Source organism: Daphnia pulex, chromosome 9 (assembly GCF_021134715.1).
Source record: "Daphnia pulex isolate KAP4 chromosome 9, ASM2113471v1".
In the NCBI taxonomy this organism is placed as follows: domain Eukaryota; kingdom Metazoa; phylum Arthropoda; class Branchiopoda; order Diplostraca; family Daphniidae; genus Daphnia; species Daphnia pulex.
Window position 1 is genome coordinate 3,033,634 of NC_060025.1, and position 18,627 is coordinate 3,052,260.

Below are 18,627 nucleotides of genomic sequence, written 5' to 3' on the forward strand. Positions count from 1 at the left end.
TAAATTATATTTGAGATAGCCTAGTAGAATGTTACGCCTAATAATAAAAAATAAGGGCCAAAATAAGATTCATAATATTTACATTCAGTAGTCTCATTTTCTCATATAAAGACTAGCTTTCTTTTAGCTCGAATTTCTTTTGCCATATAATAACCTATATAATCCATATACTTTCCCAGCATAAAACTTTATCGCCTTTGATATCATCTTTAAAAAAATAGGAAAATAAATACCAGGAAATTCTTATATGGTCGATTCAATTACCTAGAACGACACCACTGTAAACAGAAATCTAGTGGGCGGTAATTCCTATGAATTTACTCATTTAGCCTTGCAGCTGATTTAGTACAATAAATAGGTTAGTTTCGTATTAGATTTCTGATTCACACAGTTAATAGTTACGTGGCTATCATGATGGCCATCATGCATGTCGTAACAATTCTGTGTCTAGTTTGTAGCTGGATAAAACTTGGAGAAAGTGTGTGTTATCGTTCGCCAAACGTAAACAAAAATTTCTCTGCTGCTCTCTAGAAGATGTAAACAAAGTTTTGTTTGACATTTGCATTTATTTTCAGGCTTGTCCACAAACTGAAAAAGACTTTTTGAATGTTCATATTGTCCCTCACTCTCATGATGGTAAAACATAATTACAATATCTTTTGATATAACCTTAATGACAGCATGTTCTCACACGTCAAATTTGGGTAAATTTGGATTTCATTGTGTGCCCCACCTATAGATGTTGGCTGGTTAAAAACTGTAGAGCAGTACTATTATGGAAGTAAGTTACAAGTAAAAGAAAATGGTTAACCTTTTAAACTTATATGCTTCTTCCTTTACTAACTTGTGATATAGCTAACAACTCGATCCAGAATGCTGCTGTCCAGTACACATATGATTCAGTCTTGGAAGAATTATGGAAAGATTCAGAAAAGAAATTTGTCAGTGTTGAAATGGAATTTTTCTCACACTGGTGGAAAGAGCAAACCTCTCATGTCAAGAGGAAGGTCCACAAAGTGGTAGAAAGGTATTTACGGGGGGAAATGATTTTAGTGTATAATACTCTTTCAACATTTTTTAATTTTATTATTTTGTCTGCTCTACAGAGGACAATTAGAATTTGTTGGAGGTGGTTGGTGTATGAACGATGAAGCTGCCGCCTCGGTATTAATTTAGCACAACATATATTTTTAATAATTTACCGCAACTCTATTTGTTGTTATCTAGTACGTCGACATCATAGACCAAATGACTATGGGATTAAAATTTCTCAACGATACGTTTGGTGAATGTGCTGCTCCAAAAGCTGTCTGGCAAATTGATCCATTTGGCCACTCAAAAGAACAAGCTAGCATTTTTGCGCAAATGGGTTTCGAATACCTCTTTCTCGGGCGGATTGATTATCAAGATAAGGCTTTACGGATGAGCAACGGAGAAATGGAAATGATGTGGGACGCTTCTGAAAGTTTGGGCACAGAGATCTTTACAGGAGTGTTATACAACACGTACGGCCCTCCACCTGGATTCTGCTTTGACGTTCTCTGCGGTGATGAAACTATAGTAGACGACCCTGATAGCCCCATGTTCAACATTGACCGCCGAGTATGTATTTATAATCTCAAGTTTTCTGTTGTTTTTTTCTAAAAGCTCTTTGTTTGCAGTCAAAACAATTGGTAGCCTATATTTTGGAGCAATCAAAACACTATAGAACTAATAATATCATCCTCACAATGGGCGAGGACTTCCACTATCAATATGCTCACGCCTGGTACAAGAATCTCGACAAACTAATCAAGTAAAAACAAAAGAAATGTTTGTTTATATCTATTCTGAAAATAGGCCGTAAATAACTACAACACGGAATATTGGTCAATTCTCTAGGTACATAAACAAAGTCTACTTTAACAGCCAAATCCGCCTCTTTTACTCCACACCTTCGTGTTACGGCCAAGCTGTGAAAAATGCGCTCGTCGAAGCGTTGCCACGCAAGACGGACGATTTTTTTCCGTACGCAAGCGACCCACATGCCTACTGGACGGGGTATTTTACCTCGCGCCCGACTTTTAAAGGGCTCGTCCGTCAGACAAGCAATTTGCTTCAGGCCTGCAAACAGATTCAAGCGGTTACCGTCAGAAGGCGCTCCAACGTCCTTAACCAATTTCAACGAAGCCAAGCCATCGCCCAACACCACGACGCCGTAACCGGTACTGCTAAGCAGCATGTGAATAATGATTACATCGTCCGTCTAGACCAAGGTATTCGCGGCTGTTCCGGGGTATTTTCGGAATCGTTCAACCACCTGCTGTCTTTGAATGGATCGACATTGAACCAAGAGTATTGCGCAATGCTCAATATCAGCCAATGTCAAACGACCGAACAAAATTCCCCGTTTATCGTCACGCTCTACAATCCTCTCGCCTTCCGCTCCAGCCATACTGTCCGCATACCCGTCACCGATGGATCCTACGCCGTTACTGATCACGAAGGAAGATTGGTTGCGTCACAGATGGTACCAATCGCCGAAGCCGTATTACTTCTCCCCGGCCGCAACAGCAATGCCACAAATGAACTGATCTTTCGAGCGGAAGATCTTCCACCTCTAGGCCTTCGATCCTATCATGTCAAGACTCCCGAGGGAAAGCCTGGCAAGCGGATGCTTCGTTCCCGACCAAGAACAATTCAGCTTCCAAATAAAGAAGATATCCTCGTATCTGCGTACGGTTTGTCGTTGAAATTCGATCGTCAGACCGGCCATTTGGTACAAATAGGCAATGAAAGCGTCCAGCAGCAACTGTTGTTTTATCCAGCCATGGCGGGCAACAACAGCCGGTTCGAATTTCGGGCTTCGGGAGCCTACATCTTCCGACCGAACGGCACTGACGCTCTTCCACTGGAGCAGCCGGCCACTAAATTAACAACTATTTTCGGTCCGGTCATCACTGAAATCCGCCAACAGATCAATACCAATACGATGCAAATATTCCGTCTTCATCGCGACGAATCTTTCATCGAGCTGGATTGGATTTTGGGCCCGATTCCTATCGAGGATGGAATTGGGAAAGAGTACATTTCACGCTTCACTGCTCCCGAAATCCGAAACAACGGAACGTTTTTCACCGATTCCAATGGCAGAGAAATGTTACAGCGCCAACTGAACCATCGGCTGACCTACAAAGTCAACGTAACTGAGCCCACAGCTGGAAACTTTTATCCAGTCAATTCATTCGCTTATGTGGAGGACAAATCGACGAGAAGTAGGATGACAGTTTTGAACGATCGAGCTCAAGGGGTGTCTAGCTTGCTACCCGGATCCCTCGAGTTTATGGTATGGTACCGTTAGCATGATATGAACAAATGACACTATTGTCTATCCCCCTAATGTGAACAATTCTCAACAGATTCACCGACGATTGTTGCATGACGACGCATTCGGCGTTGGCGAAGCTTTGAACGAAACCGCGTATGGTGTCGGCTTGGCTGCCAGAGGATCTCATTGGCTTGGCGTGGAGAATTCCCGGTCTGTTGCAAGATTTTTAGCACAACGGATGGCTCGTTCTCCTATTCTTACATTCTCTCCCACGACATTATCAGCAGAAGAATTCCGTAAATCTTACCGGATGGAGGTATAAGGGGTCGTGATAGGGAAATTTTTTAAAAAATAAACCGTTTATAGTACACGTCCCTTGAATTTTTTTCCCCTCCATGTTGCTAATTAAGGTCGCCTTGCTCAACCGAGACCTTCCGCCGAATGTAAATCTTCTGACATTGGAACCATGGGACGACCAAGGCCGCATTTTAGTCCGTTTTGAACATTTTTTCGGTGTCGGTGAGGACGAAACATTTTCTCAACCAGCCAGCATTTCTCTCAAGGTAATTAGTTACAATCGACCCAAAAATACCGGAATTTTCTCACAAGTATTTTTCCTCTTTTTATTTATTTTTAAAAATAGGGGCTTTTTGCAACGCTGAACATTCGGACCGTGGAAGAAGTAAACTTGTCGTCTAATCGACCCATTAAGATTCTGGACACTGATGAGTTGGTGTTGAAGCCCATGGAAATCCGGACGCTGATTTTATCTACCCAACAATGAATAAGGACACTTCCATTTGTTTTTAAGTACATTTCTCCATCCAAATTTATTGAAGCCATCAAATATCTGTCAGAATTGGGGACCAGCCCCTGTCTGAGCTTCTCAAAAGAGCATCGCACAACACTCATTCGTTTATAATTTACGTTATTAACTAGTTAATAATGGGGGTTTGGTTTTTTGGGGGGAAGGTGAGATAGATGGTAATAATCATAATTACTAATTCGAGTCAACAAGATAAAAAGATAATTAAAGCAGGCGAGAACAAAATAAAGCAAAAATTGTCATAACAGTATGGTTGAAATTATTATTCCAGTGTGAGCTCGGTTTTGTGTGTGTTTGGTTGGTCTCATTCGGCAGATGCGATTCTCTTTTGCTGGATCCTCCTGTTGCCCAGCATACGTTCACGGGCTGCTGCACGTCTCTCAGATAGCGAAGTGGCGGAAGTGCTGATGCTGCTGATGTTGGAGCTGCCGGAGTCGTCGTTCAATTTGGGAGCAGCCGATTCGGATGACTCAACTGGTTTCGGTTTGTTGGCTGCATTTGGTCCTATCATGATTTAATTGTTAGTTTCATTTCTTTATCATCAGGAGTAGCACTTATTCGTTTATTGTGGTGGTGGTGGCTCTTACTTCGGAATGATGGGCGACGTTGAAATGATGGTGCATCGACCGGAGCGGAATGGTTGCCTAGATCAGGGTCTTCAACCGCCGAATCCGTTGACTTAGCCCCTGGCTTTTGCACATCCTCTTGGGTTGAGTCAAACGTCTGGGAGAAAAAAAACAAACAAACAAACAAGAGCCCCGGAATTACTTACAAATTCGAAACCACAAGAGTGAAACCAAGCATTACGGGAGAGTTTCTTCGTTCGCCATAGTTGCTGCGCTGTCGAGATTGGAGTCTGTTCAAACTGGACTGTCCGCTGCTGCTGGCCAAAGAAGACCTGTCTGAATAAGGCCTGATGACGCTGGGTTCTCCGTTGCCGGCCGCGGGGCCCGTCCTGGCCCTCGACTGCTGCTTATTTTTGGGTCGGTTGGGTCTTCCACCAAAGTCGCTAGAGAACCCGGAAGGCTCTTCGTCTTCCCTCGGCCACGGGGCGTCTATACATAAAACCGGTAATTTATTATCCATTCATCTTTTTTCAAAGACGTTTGCTTCTTTTTTTCAATGTGTCTGATTGATGATGAATGACTTACCACCAAAGATTTTCTTGAACTCGAAAGGACCGTAAGTGTCTTCGCTGTTGACGCGGCTGAAGAACGGATCGTCGCTGATTTGGATCTTGTCGTTGGGTGCTGTCCGGTCTCGCTGCTCGGCTTGATCTCTCTGTTCCGGTCTGAATCTTTGGTTGTTGCTAGGGCGACGGCGGCTGGCAGGTCTCTTGAATGGTGTTTCCTCTGCGTACCGGCCTTCCTGGGACACTTCCGGCTCGACATCTGGTTCTCCCGAATTGAAAGATGGGAAATCAGTGGTCTGAGCTGGATCGATATTCACAGGGGAACCGCTGTTGGCCTCTTCTTGGGGAATATCCGCAAATGGAACCATTTGATCCGAATCGGAAGACGGTGGGAAATCGCCAAAACTGGGTGGTGCCTCGCTTTCCTGGAAGCCCTGGAAATCGGCCGGCGACTCTTCGGGTACCTGTTGGGTTTCTTCTGGCACTTCATCCTGTTCTACTTGTTGCTGGAATGGCTGCTCAGGTTCTTGTTGAGGGAAGGTTTCTTGTTGGGGGAAAGTTTCTTGTTGGGGGAAAGTTTCCTGCTGGGGGAATGTTTCCTGCTGCGGGAATGTTTCCTGCTGTGGGAATGCATCCTGTTGGGGGAATGTTGGTTCTTGTTGAGGGAATGCATCCTGTTGAGGGAATGAGGGTTCCTGTTGAGGGAAGGGGGGCTCCTGTTGGTGGAATGTTGGCTCCTCTTGTGGGATTTCTGGCTCCTGATGAGGGAATTCCGGCTGTTGTTGGGTGAATTCCGGTTGCTGTTGAGAGAACTCTTGTTCTTGGGCGAATTCCGGCTGTTCGACTGGGCTGGGATCGGCAATGGGACCCTGATTCACTTCCTCCTGTTGGGGCTGGGCTTGTTGAGGGCGTTTGCCAAAGGTCTGGAACTTGACTGGCAATTCATCGTTGGGGTTGTAGTTGTGGTAAGGAGGGAAAGCCGGATAGGATGGATACGTAACCGGGCGTTCAACTGGTAGTGGAGTGGTCGGTGGGGCAATGTACGATGGTGTAGTCACTGGTGGTGGACGAGGAGCTTCAGTGGTGTATGGCGGAGGAGCTGGGCGTTGGTATGGTGGGTTAGTAGGTGCTGGGCGCTGGTAAGGAGGAAGAGTCGCTGGTGCTGGGCGTTTGTATGGCGCGTTGGTCGGCACTGCTGGGCGGTGAGGTGGGTTGGTAGTGGGCCGAGGTCTGTAGGCAATGGGCACAGGTGGACGAGGTGAGCTGGGAGGCGGGCGGACATAGTTATTGGGGGCCTTGAATGGAACCGTGTAACTGGGTTGCTGGTACGTGTTTTTAGTCGGGACATTATCTTGAATGCTGGGGGCAGCCTGTTCTCCGGGTTGATCGTCGTGATCGCCGAAATTTGGTGGAGGAATCCATTCGGGCTCGGATGGGCGGTTGGCAATCTGGCTGGCCGGATCGAAAGAATACTGATCGGGTTCGAAGCTCAACGCGAATGGATCAGATGGAACGGGAGCTCCAGGGAATCCGGAACCGAAACTGTTGTATCCGCCGGAATTGGATTGATCGCGAACTGGGTACTTGGGCTCGTAGGATGGCGAAGCTGGAGGAACGTACTGTTGAGGCTCGGTGGGTGGCGAATAGGAAGGCGCTTCATAAGACGGAGGCGATGGAGTCGGGTAAGATGGCTCGGAAGATGGCGAGTAAGTTGGCGGCGATGGGTACGACGGTTCGGACGCAGGAGAATATGATGGAGGATCGTATGAAGGTGAGTCGTATGAAGGCGAATCGAAGTTGGGTGGCGAGAATGAAGGTGGTTCGTACGCGGGAGGCTCGTATGATGGTGAAGATGGAGCTGGGTACGATGGCTCGGAAGGTGGCGAATAAGACGGCGGCGATGGAGGAGAATAAGACGGCTGGGAAGGCGGCGAGTAAGCGGGAGGAGAAGGTGGCGAATATGGTGGCGGTGATGGAGGATTATACGATGGCTGGGCCGGAGGCGAATAAGCGGGAGGCGATGGAGGAGAATACGACGGCTGGGATGGTGGTGAATAAGCCGGGGCAGATGGCGGAGCATAAGATTGAGGAGCTGGTGGTGCGTAAGCCGGAGGTGATGGTGGCGAGTAAGATGGTGCGGAGTAGGTCGGAGTAGGAGCTCCATAAGAAGGTTTGGGATGGTGAACTGGTTTCGCCTTTGGAACTTTGTAGCTCGACTTTGGCTTGTGCGGTTTAGGAGCGCCGTAAGCGGGTTTAGGAGACTCGTAAGTTGGTTTAGGAGCTTCGTAGGAAGGTGCGGGAGCTTCATAAGCAGGAGCTTTGGGTGCTTCGTAAGAGGGAGCTGAGTAAGCTGGAGTAGGAGCGCCGTAAGTTGGTTTGGGTTTGTGGACTGGAGCGCTGTAAGCCGGAGCACTGTAAGCCGGAGCGGGTGGGCTGTAGGCTGGAGCAGGTGGGTTGTAAGATGGGGCACTGTAGGCAGGAGCTGCAGGAGCGCTATAAGCAGGAGCCGCAGGAGCGTTATAGGATGGTGGGCTGTATGCGGGTGGGTTGTTGTAAGCCGGAGCCGATGGAGCAGCATAAGTGGGTGCAGCGTAAGCGGGCTTCTTCTTCTTGTAACCCTTGGGCTTCTTGACCTTCTTGTTCTTCTTGGGTTTCTTGGCCTTCTTGTAGGGCTTGTGCTTCTTCACCTTGGCTGGACGGTCGTACGACTGCTTGCTACTCTTGTACTTGGGCTTGAACAGCGGCATGAAGCGGAAGGTCTCCATGGCGGAGCGGTCAGGCATGGCGGCCATCAGCACTTCTTTGGCTTCACTGACCATCAGATCGAGAAGGCGGCGCTGGAAGGCACGGGCTTCACTCTCCATCGATCCATCGCCAACAGCTCCAATGTCATCACCATCAATTCGGGTCGTCAAATCTTTTTCCGTTTCTCCAGCAGCAACGTCAGATCGCTCCTCGGCTTCCGTTTCTTCGCCTTCTTCTTCTTCTCCTTCTTCCTCAGTGGTGCCATCGTCGGAACGGTCAATTTCATCTTCGCCTTCTTCTTCTTCTTCATCTTCGGATTCTTCTTCATCAGCTTCCAGTTTCTCATCTTCCGATCGGCCTTCCGGAACAAGTTCATCCTCAGTTTTGACGTCCGTTTGGGCCTCGGCTACTGCGGCGGTTTCTTCTTCAGCAACTGGAACAGGTTCTTCATCAGCTACTGGAACGGGTTCCTCAGCAGCAGCTACTGGGGCGGGCTCCTCATCGGCTACTGGAGCGGCTGGGCCTTCAACAGTCTCTTCCTTGACGATCTCTTCTACTTTGGGGATCTCTTCATCATCCAAAGTCAAAGTCGACGTGGTGGAAGACGAATCGCTGATTGGAGCCAATTCGACGACCTTGCCGACAGTTGTTTCTTCTTCTTCGGCCGCATCGCTGACGTCGGTGGTTGTCTGTCGCTGTCCGAATCGTGAGCGAGCCTTCATGAATCGATCGCGAAGGGCTTGCATTTCTTGATTGAGTGCCGGTGCGGGAACGACGACTTCCGACGGCCCTTGGCTACTCTCCATCATGATCTGATCGAGGTAGACCTGCCTGGGACGAGCCGATTCAGCAATGCCCAAGACGAGGATGGCCGCCACGGCCAAAACAGCGAATGGCTGCGGCATCTGCATTTCCTTGTCCGACGAAATAAATAAAATATACCGCGCGCTGCGAGTGTATTTATTCCCGGGCTGTGCTATTTCGCCAAAAATAAAAGAAGAAGAAAAAGAACATGGTTGGTCAAAACAAACGTTAAATAAAAAAGAAGCAACGGTTCAAGTTTGCTGCCGAGCTTTGAACGGTATGACTACAGCGTGAAAGAGGCCCCAACACGCACGTGCAGGGCCAACACGGCAGTTAGTCAGCCATGCGTTCCCAAAGCAACGGCATCTCAACTACTAAGGGCCCGCACACAAACACACACACAAGTCGTAATGATTGTTATTAGGATCATTTTTCTCTTCTCTCTGTGTTTTTTTTTCCTGCTCTCTCACGCCCCTCCAGCGGCGGCCTGATTGACGCCTTAACACACACAACTGGTGTAGCCCGGACGATGAGGATGTGCACCATCTGCATCACACATCTCAGCTGGATTGTAACCAGCCCGTATGTGTTTCTCTCACATGCAATGACCTGCTTTTAGTGCGACCGCATGGCTGTGAAAATGATCCCATTGAGAAATAACTTTTTTAATGAAAAAGGAACCCTCCCCGAGAGATCTGCGGTTGTGATGGACGACGGCTGACGTCGTTCCTATTATCCAATTAAGGTCTCCGCAACAGGTGGGCAAGTGTGTCACCTGGGCCCCCGTTTCCATCCATCTTTTTTATGGGCGCTCTTAATGCCTCTTTTTTTCTTTTTAGGCGACGAGTGATGAATCGCGCCGTGAAACAATCTAAAGGAATATCACCAAGATGAAGACGGATCGATTTTCTACAAAGCGATGACGGAATGTCGGGTCGGCTCTGCGAGCGAGATTCTTAAAGCGCACTGAAATGCGGAAGTGATAAAATGGATGGCGTGTGTGTGTGTGTGTGTTTTGAGTACGTGGCCGCCATTTAGATTTCTCAACACGCAGCCCAGCACCGACCGCTCACGAAAGGTGGAGACCAGCAACAGATGGTGGAACGCGAAATAAGAACTTGACCATCTAGTGAACCGATGAAATTGGCCTTGTTTTTTCTAATAGCAGATGTCGTCCACTTTTGAAAAAATATTCTTTTTTCTGAAGGGGCTTCTAAAGAGAAATATTAACCGTTGGGATATTAACCACAAGGCCACAGGTACGTTGCAAATCTATTAACCAAAACGCGTCAATCAAACGTCCCACCAAACAGTTGCCAGTCCTGTTTTCTCCAGGTCCACCGTTATTACCCATGAGATATTGTCTGCGGCTACAAACTGTAACAGATGATTTCTAGGAATGTTTTTCTTTTCTTTTTTAGATATTATTATGATTTCCGGATTCATCACTCAACGATGCGTGTCTATCGCAGCTGAAATGGAACATGTATCAAAACTATCGCCAGCCAATTTTTGTTTCTTGTTCGAACCCGTCACCACTTTGTTGCTGACCAACTAACACACAATGAGCAACGGTGGGTGGCTATTTCTGTTTTGTGTTATTTTTTTTTTTAGACTGCCTTTTTATTGCCTTTCAAATTGGGCCCATTGTGTGTGTAGTAATGTGCATTGACTAAAATGTTTGCTTTTTTTATTTTTGTTTTTTTACTACTTTTTTTTGGCAGGTCACTATTAATAGAAAACCGGATGGGCCTCAATTTCCGGGCAATAAATTTGCATTCAACTTAAACCCCATAAAGAAAAAAAAAATCTTTGATTTAGAATTGATTGAAATTTCTTACCGGTAGTTGAGGTGTGTTGGAACCTAGGGCGACACAAGGAGGATGGCGAGTGCAACTCTGCAGGTGACTTCAAAAAATAGCCACCAAAAAATTTAAATAAATATTCTCCTCGGGTAGATTGTGCTAGTGGAGGAGGGAATAGTAAAAAAACCGATGTGTAGCTCACGAATGCTTGTCAACTTCTGCTAGACTGGATGGTCCACTATGACTTTTATATAGGTTGGAAGTACGCTCCGGGGACGCTCTGTTATACAGCGCACCGCCTCTCTACGCCTGTTGGTCGTATGCTGGAACATGTGGAGGAGGAGGGCCAGCAGCAGCAGCAACAGCAGCAGTAGTGCTGGAATGTTGGAAATAAAACAAAAAAGAAAAAAACCCACAACAGAAGGCACGTCAAGACACCCGAGGACCGATGATCTTTTGTGTACGTGTAATACGCAAACCTGTGTGCTCTATGTGGTAGTCCTTGCAGCATGGCCCCACAACAGCGGCGGCGGCGGCGGCGGCCCGACGGCGCAATCGTCGACCATATTGGCCAACTGCCGGGTTTCCTTAACTAATGTAAAAAGAAAGAGAAATAAGAAGGTAACCTAGTAAGAACCGATATACTATACATGCCGGGCAACTTTTTTTGGCGTTTTATTAACAATTAGCGGTCGCTAGAGAAGCCCACCTGTTGGACGTGACTGACCGGCGTTTTTCTTGGACTCTTGTGTTGGGTAACTTTTGAAATAGGGGCTCTGTGTGTGCACAGCTTCAGAAATTCTCTCTCTAACGGCATAGGCACTTACACCTTCAAAGATATTTTTCTCTCCGCCGTCTTTCAATTCTTTCACCCGTTCAAGCTATTCTTTTTGAATGACGCTAGACTTCTCTTCTTCCTTTCACACACTGCCAAGATTAATTACAATCATTTTATTATTGGTCATCTTCTTCACTGCATCAAACACGTCTCTTCAATGGGATTATTTTGTTTCCTCTTTCAAAGATTTTTGGGTGCAATTACCAATAAAACGTTCCAGGAAAGTTTTGTGAACAACATCATAAAAATTTGAGTTTACCAAAATAATTGAAACGAAAAAGAGGAAAAAAACCCTGCATAGATATTTGTTTTTATCCGAAAAAGAAAACGTGTTTCATAATTAACCTACTGCCAGGTGCGATTATAGGCCTACCCAATTTTCTCTTTTCGCTCTGTGTAATTGGATTACGAGTCCTTTATTAGATGAAACGAATTTTTTTTTTTTTTTAGCGATGATGACGTAACCGTTTCATTGAGCAATCAGCAGGTTTTGTACTTTATACCAGCGGCCAATTTTTCGCTTTCTGCAGTTTGATGCGCGGATAATCGCGGGTTTATCAGATTCAACCGAAAAGATGACGGGCAATTTCCTGCCAGGAGCCATTTATCTTCCACCAATTTTACTCGGAGAAGACCATTTCGTTTTAGAATGAGCTTTTGGTGAAAGCAAGAACAACTGGACGGTGGACATACTTGACTTGTCTTTTCTCTTTTTCTCACGTTAGATTCTACCAATACGCACGGAAACAATTGCATACATAGTCCACTTTGGTCGACCAACTGTGACGACTCTCTTTATTTTAGGAATATATAACCTTTTAAAAAAATTTACGTCGACGTCGTCGAGTTTGTAACGCAATTTTCCCTTTTCACCTGTTGGAAAGTTTTGCTGGGCCCTCCACAAAAAAATAAAAAAAAGATTTCTAAAGCTCGTCGCATATGCGTGAAAGCTCGGATGATGATTTTCCCGTTACAATGAAACGGGTAAACTATTAAAACTGATGAAACAGTATCTTTTTCTCCACTTATAATTTTTTGAACGTCATTTGGCTTGGTTGGCAACGTGCAGCTTGTTTTTTGTTTTTATGTGACGTCGCCTGCTGCGGCGCTGTATTTGTTACGAAAAAATTATTTCAACCCCGTTAGGTATTTTCTTTTCTTTTTTGGCATTCTTTGCGAGTTCTTCTTATATAACAGATATGGAATCGATGTAAATTTAGATGATGAATATTCTCGGTTTGAAACTGAAACAACCACTTCCGTTCACCCATATTGCACGCGGGAAAGGGCTCGAGGCTTTTCGATTGCCGGTGAAAGAATTATACTTCAGTTTTCATTCCATTGGCGAGGTCTTTTAACTGTTTCCTATTCTTTCCTTAATCACCCCCCACAGACAGCAGGAGGAGAAGAAGAAGATCTCTGAAAAGAAAGCTCTCTTGACTCCAAAGTGGTACATCTGTCATGTTCGTGGGATGCCTGAGCACTACATCATCAACTCTCGTTTTAAATAGCCATTAATGATGACTAGGGTTTTCCACAATTTTCACCTCTCACGTGGAAGTGTAATGTGTTTACCTCCTCAAGTTTCTAATCATTTTCGAGACACACTGGCACACTTCCTGAGCATGGGTTTACACAGTTTCATTGGGTGAAATTTTGTTGTGTCTGCGTAATTGTGATTTAGGGAGTGAAGCCACAGCATCAGCCAATCAAGGAAGAAGTGGGAGTCTGGTTCCATCCGAAACAAAAGTTATATTCAAACCATTGGAAACGAAACAGCAGCAATTCCTGTCGATGCATCGTCTTGACGTGACGTCTGATGGGAAAAACAAGTGGACCACATCCATGTGCAGGTTATTCATTATTTGCCTGATGTCTGTGCCATATGATGAACAGTTAAAAAAGGAAAAGAAGAGCGACAAGCCGGCGTGAAGAAATAAGTAACAAGCTTATACTAAAGGCACCGTAATAATAACAACTGAACGAGCTCTTTATACGAGCCGTTAACCCCATTGGGCGTTTGTCTCTCTCGCGGCTTCTTCCTCCCGTGTGTTTACATTGCCTTCATCGTCCAGAGCCTCGTCCGTTTGCCGCTGAAAATTTACAGCATTTCGTGATACAATTTCCACAGCAGGACCGACGACGACGACTGTCAGGTGGAAATCCATTTGCCGTTGAATGGCCGAATTCTCTTGTAACTTGGAAGAAGAAGAAGAAGAAAAAATTGTCATCCTTGGTAAGAGAAGGATGACGTATGTACTTGTCATGTGTGTCTATTTCATATACATTTTTATTTAGAACTTCCATCATCGGTCATGTGGCAGAAGATGTTCGGGATTCCAGTCAACCAGTATAGCGATTCGCCATAAGATTGTTCCGCGACCGTACGAAAATTCCAGCGAATGTTTCGCTGCACAGCTAATTACACCGACAGCAAGGTTGGTTTTCTTTCTTTCTTTCCAAATATATATATACGCATATGTGTCTAGCTGGCAGATGTCGAATAGACTTCTCGTTGCTTAGCTGGATGGTGGTGGTGATCCAAGTGAGCTCTGGCCTGGTTTTGATTTTTTCTCACTCACCCTCTCTCTCTCTCTCCGAGGCAACGTCATACATCACGCCGTCAAGTGTGACGATACATGGCCAGTGGTCATATTATAGCCGAACACTAATACCGGTACCGTACCCATCAGATATGATCTATATTATCTACAGCAAATTTTTATTTTTCATTTTGACCACGAACTTCTGCGCTGTTCCAGTCATTTGATTTTCTTTTTCTTTTCCTGTGTGTTTTTACACAGCCAGTTAGGTCAGATAAAAAAAGAATTAAGAACTTTTTTGCGATTTGATTTTCTCTGGACAGGCAGAAAAAGAAGCTAGCGGGTACGAAGTAACATGTGAATGATCCATCATCGCCTTTCGGCATGTTGTTTATACGTCCCATGTGTTGTGAACCTGTGAGGCACCCCCAATCACGCAGAGAAAAAGAGGCGCCCACCGACGATTACGACACCTAATCCGCCTTGAGGGGGCGACGAATTGGACTCCATTCCATCTGCTGTTACGGACGGTTTAGAAAATGATGGAATGTGATAATCAAAGCCACCAGTAGTCGTCTAATAATGACCCGTAATCAATATGGTTGGCTTATTTTTACGATTGCCGAAAGCGAAAGATTGTCTTCCCCCCATGTCTTTTGGCGCATAATATAATTCATCCATCCCAATCGGCACCCGTATCCACGACCACAGCTAAGAGCTCAGCTAGAGCCGTTTACATTTTACTGTTTGGTCACTGCCAGTTCACTTGCGGATGGACCTGCTAACCTCTTTTTCTCTCCTCGATGCTTCGCAAAAATGGCTTAGTTGTCGTATAGTAGTAGTGGGGGGATAGAGATAACCATATGTCGCTTTTTTATTCCTTTTCTTTCTCTTAACTGGCCGTACATAGTAGCTCCTTTTTGTTTAAAAAGAAATGTACAAACTTAAAACAAAAATAAGGGCCACTGTGATTTATGTTCTCACCTCAATCGCCCAACGCTGCGCTTACCGAATGAAGTAGGCCGTTTGGCTTCTTCATTGGGAAAGTCTCTGCCCTCCTTTGAATAGTTTCATCAGCGCGGGGGACGCCGCCGCCACAGCCAAAGACAATTGGTCAAACTGCTGCTACATATATACATGTCTATATACTCTTCCACTACATACGGTATTTTATTAGGAGCCGAATAATTTCCTATCGGAGGAGGAGGAGGGCGACCAACCTCATCATCAACATCTGTCGCTGTGGCCTAGCTTTTGTTTCGGGCCAAAGGAGAGACTCTGCTGGAAAGAAAGAAAAAGGTATGCTTCGCCTTATCCCTGCCAGATAATCACGTATGATTTGGGGATGCTCTTGTTTGACGTTTTTTACGAGCAGCTGACACGGTTACATGTTTTCTAGTTCGAGGAAGCCATTTCGTCGCTTCTGTTTAGTAGATGCACGAGTTCAGTTTTTATATTACTTCCGCGTTAATTTTCTTCTACCCTGGAATAAATCATATTTTTCTGCTTACACAAAATACAGGAAATAACATCGAGTTAGGCGACAATATCTATCTTTGTATTACCACGAATAATAGGGTGGGGGAACAAGAAATCCAGCGGCAAAGATACAAAAGAGTCGAATCAATGTGTAACATAAGAGAAGGAAAAAAAAGATAAACAACCCTGGTTAACTCGATCGCGCTGCGAGCGACTCGAAATAATAAAAAAAAAGTAAAAATAATGATGCCCTTAAACACACTAAAATGATATTATTACAATGCAGTCATTCTTACGTGCAAAAAATGGTTCTTTCTTGTTTACAGAATCGTGTACGACCATTTCCGCTGGGTGGCTAGTTTACGGTGTACACTACGTCAGCGACCGAGCATGCATCCATTTATAGCGATTAAAAGAATACGAGAAAATCTCAAACTGTATCATCTTTTTTGTTTGTTTGTTTGCGGTTTTGGTCCTGCAAGGATTGAAAGTCTAAAGAATCCTGTCAAAGAACTGCAAAACATTTTTATTTAAAATCGGCGAACAAAATGTCGAAATTTCCCTTTGGAAAATTTTAAAGAAGAAGAGAAACAACGTATTCCATCTGGCGAGCGGCTTCAGAATCGAGTCATTCCAAAATGTTGGTTTTTAACTAATAAAAAAAGGAAAACAAAACTGGCGACAGAACTCTGTACAAAGCGAAATGTGCAGCGGCTTTTTTTGTGTGTGTGTGTTTGTGGACTTGTATAAAAAAGTTTCTGCTTTACTTTCGCCTCTTCATTGGCGTAAAGGACCTCGATCTCTTCTTTCTCAAGTGAATAGGAGTGCCACTTTGGCCCAGTCGGAGGTTGAAGGAGTCTTGGGATCGCAACGATCGGATCCCAACAACATGAGGTGACGTTCCGGATCGCAGGATTCGATGACTACCAGACGACGAAGCGGCGATCGGGAGTGATTTGCGACTGCGTTTACTACTACTAGCACTACTGGCACTGTTGCTACTGTTGTTGACGTGATTCTCCGTGTCGCTAGCGTTTCGCTCCTCGCTGGCTATTTCAAGGCGAGATCGGGTCATCGGTCTTTTACGCGAAAGACAAGCTGGGTCCAAAGTCACCACTTTTTTACGGATGCTAGCCAACTGAGAACCCAGCGGAGGTGTTGCTAATGCTGGAGCTGCCGTCGACTTCCTACTGCTACACCTGTTGTTTTCTAAGCTGTCGGTTGTGTGCATTCGGTTACGTAACACTCTGAGAGGTGTTGCTACGTCTGCAGGAGTTGTGTCGAGAGGTAGACTCGTTTCCAGCAAAGCTGCTGGGGGGACGGGTGTAACATCACTAACGACAGGTGCGGATAGGAGAGCTGCTAGTTCAGAAGGATTGTTTTCCGGTGTTTGTACGCGCTCCTCGCAGGTTTCGGTCCCACCGTCAGAGCCGGATAGTATAAGGTCAGGGTCTGCGACAACATCTTCCGGTTTACGCACAGGCATGAGGAGGCCAGTGAGAGGTGGACCAGGCGGATCGAGTAATGCTGTCACTGCCGTACAGTTGTCTGCGCGTAGTTTGTTCATCATCCAGTAGTCGAGTGCTGTGTTGACCAATCGCTTGGATGGATTCGTCCAAGGCTATTGTAAAGAAAAAGGTATTAGCATTATGTAATTCAGTCTTGTGAATTTGCTTCTTACCAATGGTTGTTGATCGGGATTAGGTTGTGTTTTATTCTGTCTATCAATATGCTGAACGACTTCTACCGCTCTCTGAGGCGGAATCATGTTCCAAAGACCATCGGTACCAAGAATGAGACAACGGTGTCTAGAAACGTCAATCGTCATTATGTTAACATCCGGTTCGGGGGAGACAACAAACTGATTTGATGCCGAATTGAAGCTCCACAAATCACCTATTGAAGCAATCGATAATTTAAAAATGTACGATTCTACATGCAACAAGTTAATGTTTACCTAACGACCGGGCGACGGCTAGGAAAGGAATCTCATCGATGTGTGTTGACCTAAGAACTGGGCCTTGATGACCAATTTTGGGTCTGTTCCAAACAACCCTTGGTACTCCAGCCTTCCAAACAACTTTTCCACCTGCTTCTTGAATTCTACCAATTTCCATGGCAGATTCTGGTTTGTGATCCTGTGTAAGTGGCCGGGCAAGCCAAACATTTGAGTCTGGGTCCTGAAATTTTAAACATTTACAAGTTAATTGAATTTCTCTTGATCCTATAAATTCAGAATATCCAACCTGGTAACCGAGAACAATTCCAGAATCTCCAACGTGGCCAGTGAAAATCTTCCCTCTTCTGATAAAAGCTATGCTAGCGGTTGTCCCTGACGTACTTGGTAAACCAGACATGGTTTTGGGCCATGTCTCTGTAAAAACATGGAAATTTTGAAGATGTTATTTGTTCGTCAACGAAAAACAGAAACAAAATAACTAACCTAAAACTTTAAACATTGCTTGATGAGTCGTTAGGAAGCCCTCTTTAATTGCCTTGAGCACATCTTCGTCATTTTCAGACCAAAAGTAAGGATTACTAACAATGTTATCCATCAAGTGTTCTTTGGCGAAAATAGCAGCATGTTTGCCTCCGTGTCCATCAAATATACCGAAATAAGCATATTCCAAGTCTTGGCCTTCTTTGGTATGTTGGTAAGCAACACTGAAAACATCCTCCATGTACTTTCGATCGCCCTGTAAGAAAAACGCACATTTTTTAGCATTTCCACACCTTTATGGTGCCTTTAAGCAGGTTACCTGATCACAGTGACCTGTTACACGTAAATTAACTCCAATTGAGGGCGCCATTGTCAATAAAAACACATGGATTGTAGTGAAAAACTTCTTTTTCTAAACATCCACCAACCGAAATTTGGGCAATAATAAAAGCAACCGTTTCTATAAAATGGAGAGGGGCCCGTCTATTGGTTGGTCTCAATGACGTCATGAAACATTTGAAGAACGCTATCCGAAACTTCTAGATTTGAAAATCGTTAGTCTTCATTTTCTACTTTCGTTTGTAAATGATTAAAGTATTCTAATTTAGAATCTTTGAAATTGAAGAAATATTTTCGTTTAAAATGATTCTATTTTTATATTGCGGTTAAAAAACAAAAGATGTTAATGGGAATTGGGGACGCGTCTAT

At 44.9% G+C, this 18,627-nt stretch overlaps 3 protein-coding genes and 1 long non-coding RNA gene across 5 annotated transcripts; 2 read left to right on the plus strand and 2 right to left on the minus strand.

Moving 5' to 3' along the window:
* Positions 1 to 272: 272 nt before the first annotated feature.
* LOC124203265 (lysosomal alpha-mannosidase-like) lies at positions 273 to 4,380 on the plus strand. Its single transcript, XM_046599978.1, has 11 exons — positions 273 to 501; positions 576 to 636; positions 740 to 781; positions 856 to 1,027; positions 1,107 to 1,164; positions 1,228 to 1,602; positions 1,662 to 1,795; positions 1,882 to 3,325; positions 3,399 to 3,623; positions 3,718 to 3,870; positions 3,951 to 4,380. Exons 1-11 carry the CDS (start codon positions 412 to 414, stop codon positions 4,089 to 4,091), a joined length of 2,895 nt encoding a protein of 964 aa, XP_046455934.1. The 5' UTR covers positions 273 to 411; the 3' UTR covers positions 4,092 to 4,380.
* On the minus strand, positions 4,119 to 10,869 carry LOC124203263 (adhesive plaque matrix protein-like). 2 transcript variants are annotated; one of them, XM_046599973.1, is made up of 5 exons: positions 10,656 to 10,869; positions 5,285 to 8,986; positions 4,941 to 5,188; positions 4,721 to 4,856; positions 4,119 to 4,637 (listed from the first exon to the last, which is right to left on the minus strand). In XM_046599973.1, the coding sequence occupies exons 2-5, from the start codon at positions 8,919 to 8,921 to the stop codon at positions 4,438 to 4,440; spliced, it is 4,221 nt and encodes a 1,406-aa protein (XP_046455929.1). In that variant the 5' UTR covers positions 8,922 to 8,986; positions 10,656 to 10,869; the 3' UTR covers positions 4,119 to 4,437. The 2 variants fall into 2 exon arrangements, with proteins under 2 accessions (XP_046455929.1, XP_046455930.1); XM_046599974.1 differs by having other exon boundaries at positions 5,285 to 8,981; positions 10,656 to 10,852.
* Positions 8,984 to 10,507, plus strand: LOC124203272. The gene is made up of 3 exons (XR_006878482.1): positions 8,984 to 9,572; positions 9,654 to 10,073; positions 10,236 to 10,507. It is a non-coding gene; the product is annotated as an uncharacterized LOC124203272 (long non-coding RNA).
* Positions 10,870 to 15,536: 4,667 nt separating the features above from the next.
* On the minus strand, positions 15,537 to 18,432 carry LOC124203267. Its single transcript, XM_046599980.1, has 6 exons — positions 18,239 to 18,432; positions 17,923 to 18,175; positions 17,726 to 17,853; positions 17,437 to 17,659; positions 17,161 to 17,375; positions 15,537 to 17,100 (listed from the first exon to the last, which is right to left on the minus strand). Exons 1-6 carry the CDS (start codon positions 18,287 to 18,289, stop codon positions 16,243 to 16,245), a joined length of 1,728 nt encoding a protein of 575 aa, XP_046455936.1. The 5' UTR covers positions 18,290 to 18,432; the 3' UTR covers positions 15,537 to 16,242.
* Positions 18,433 to 18,627: the final 195 nt, after the last annotated feature.

Bases quoted from the DNA above. Each gene is read 5' to 3' on its own strand.
- LOC124203265 (XM_046599978.1), top strand. From the start codon at position 412: ATGATGGCCATCATGCATGTCGTAACAATTCTGTGTCTAGTTTGTAGC. The intron at 637-739 runs GTAAAACATAAT...CCCCACCTATAG, and splicing joins TGTCCCTCACTCTCATGATG to ATGTTGGCTGGTTAAAAACT. The intron at 1,603-1,661 runs GTATGTATTTAT...CTTTGTTTGCAG, and splicing joins TGTTCAACATTGACCGCCGA to TCAAAACAATTGGTAGCCTA.
- LOC124203263 (XM_046599973.1), bottom strand. From the start codon at position 8,921: ATGCAGATGCCGCAGCCATTCGCTGTTTTGGCCGTGGCGGCCATCCTC. The intron at 5,189-5,284 runs GTAAGTCATTCA...TTTTATGTATAG, and splicing joins GTTCAAGAAAATCTTTGGTG to ACGCCCCGTGGCCGAGGGAA. The intron at 4,638-4,720 runs GTAAGAGCCACC...AAATCATGATAG, and splicing joins ACGTCGCCCATCATTCCGAA to GACCAAATGCAGCCAACAAA.
- LOC124203267 (XM_046599980.1), bottom strand. From the start codon at position 18,289: ATGGCGCCCTCAATTGGAGTTAATTTACGTGTAACAGGTCACTGTGAT. The intron at 17,376-17,436 runs GTAAACATTAAC...TTGCTTCAATAG, and splicing joins AGCCGTCGCCCGGTCGTTAG to GTGATTTGTGGAGCTTCAAT. The intron at 17,101-17,160 runs GTAAGAAGCAAA...TCTTTACAATAG, and splicing joins ATCCCGATCAACAACCATTG to CCTTGGACGAATCCATCCAA.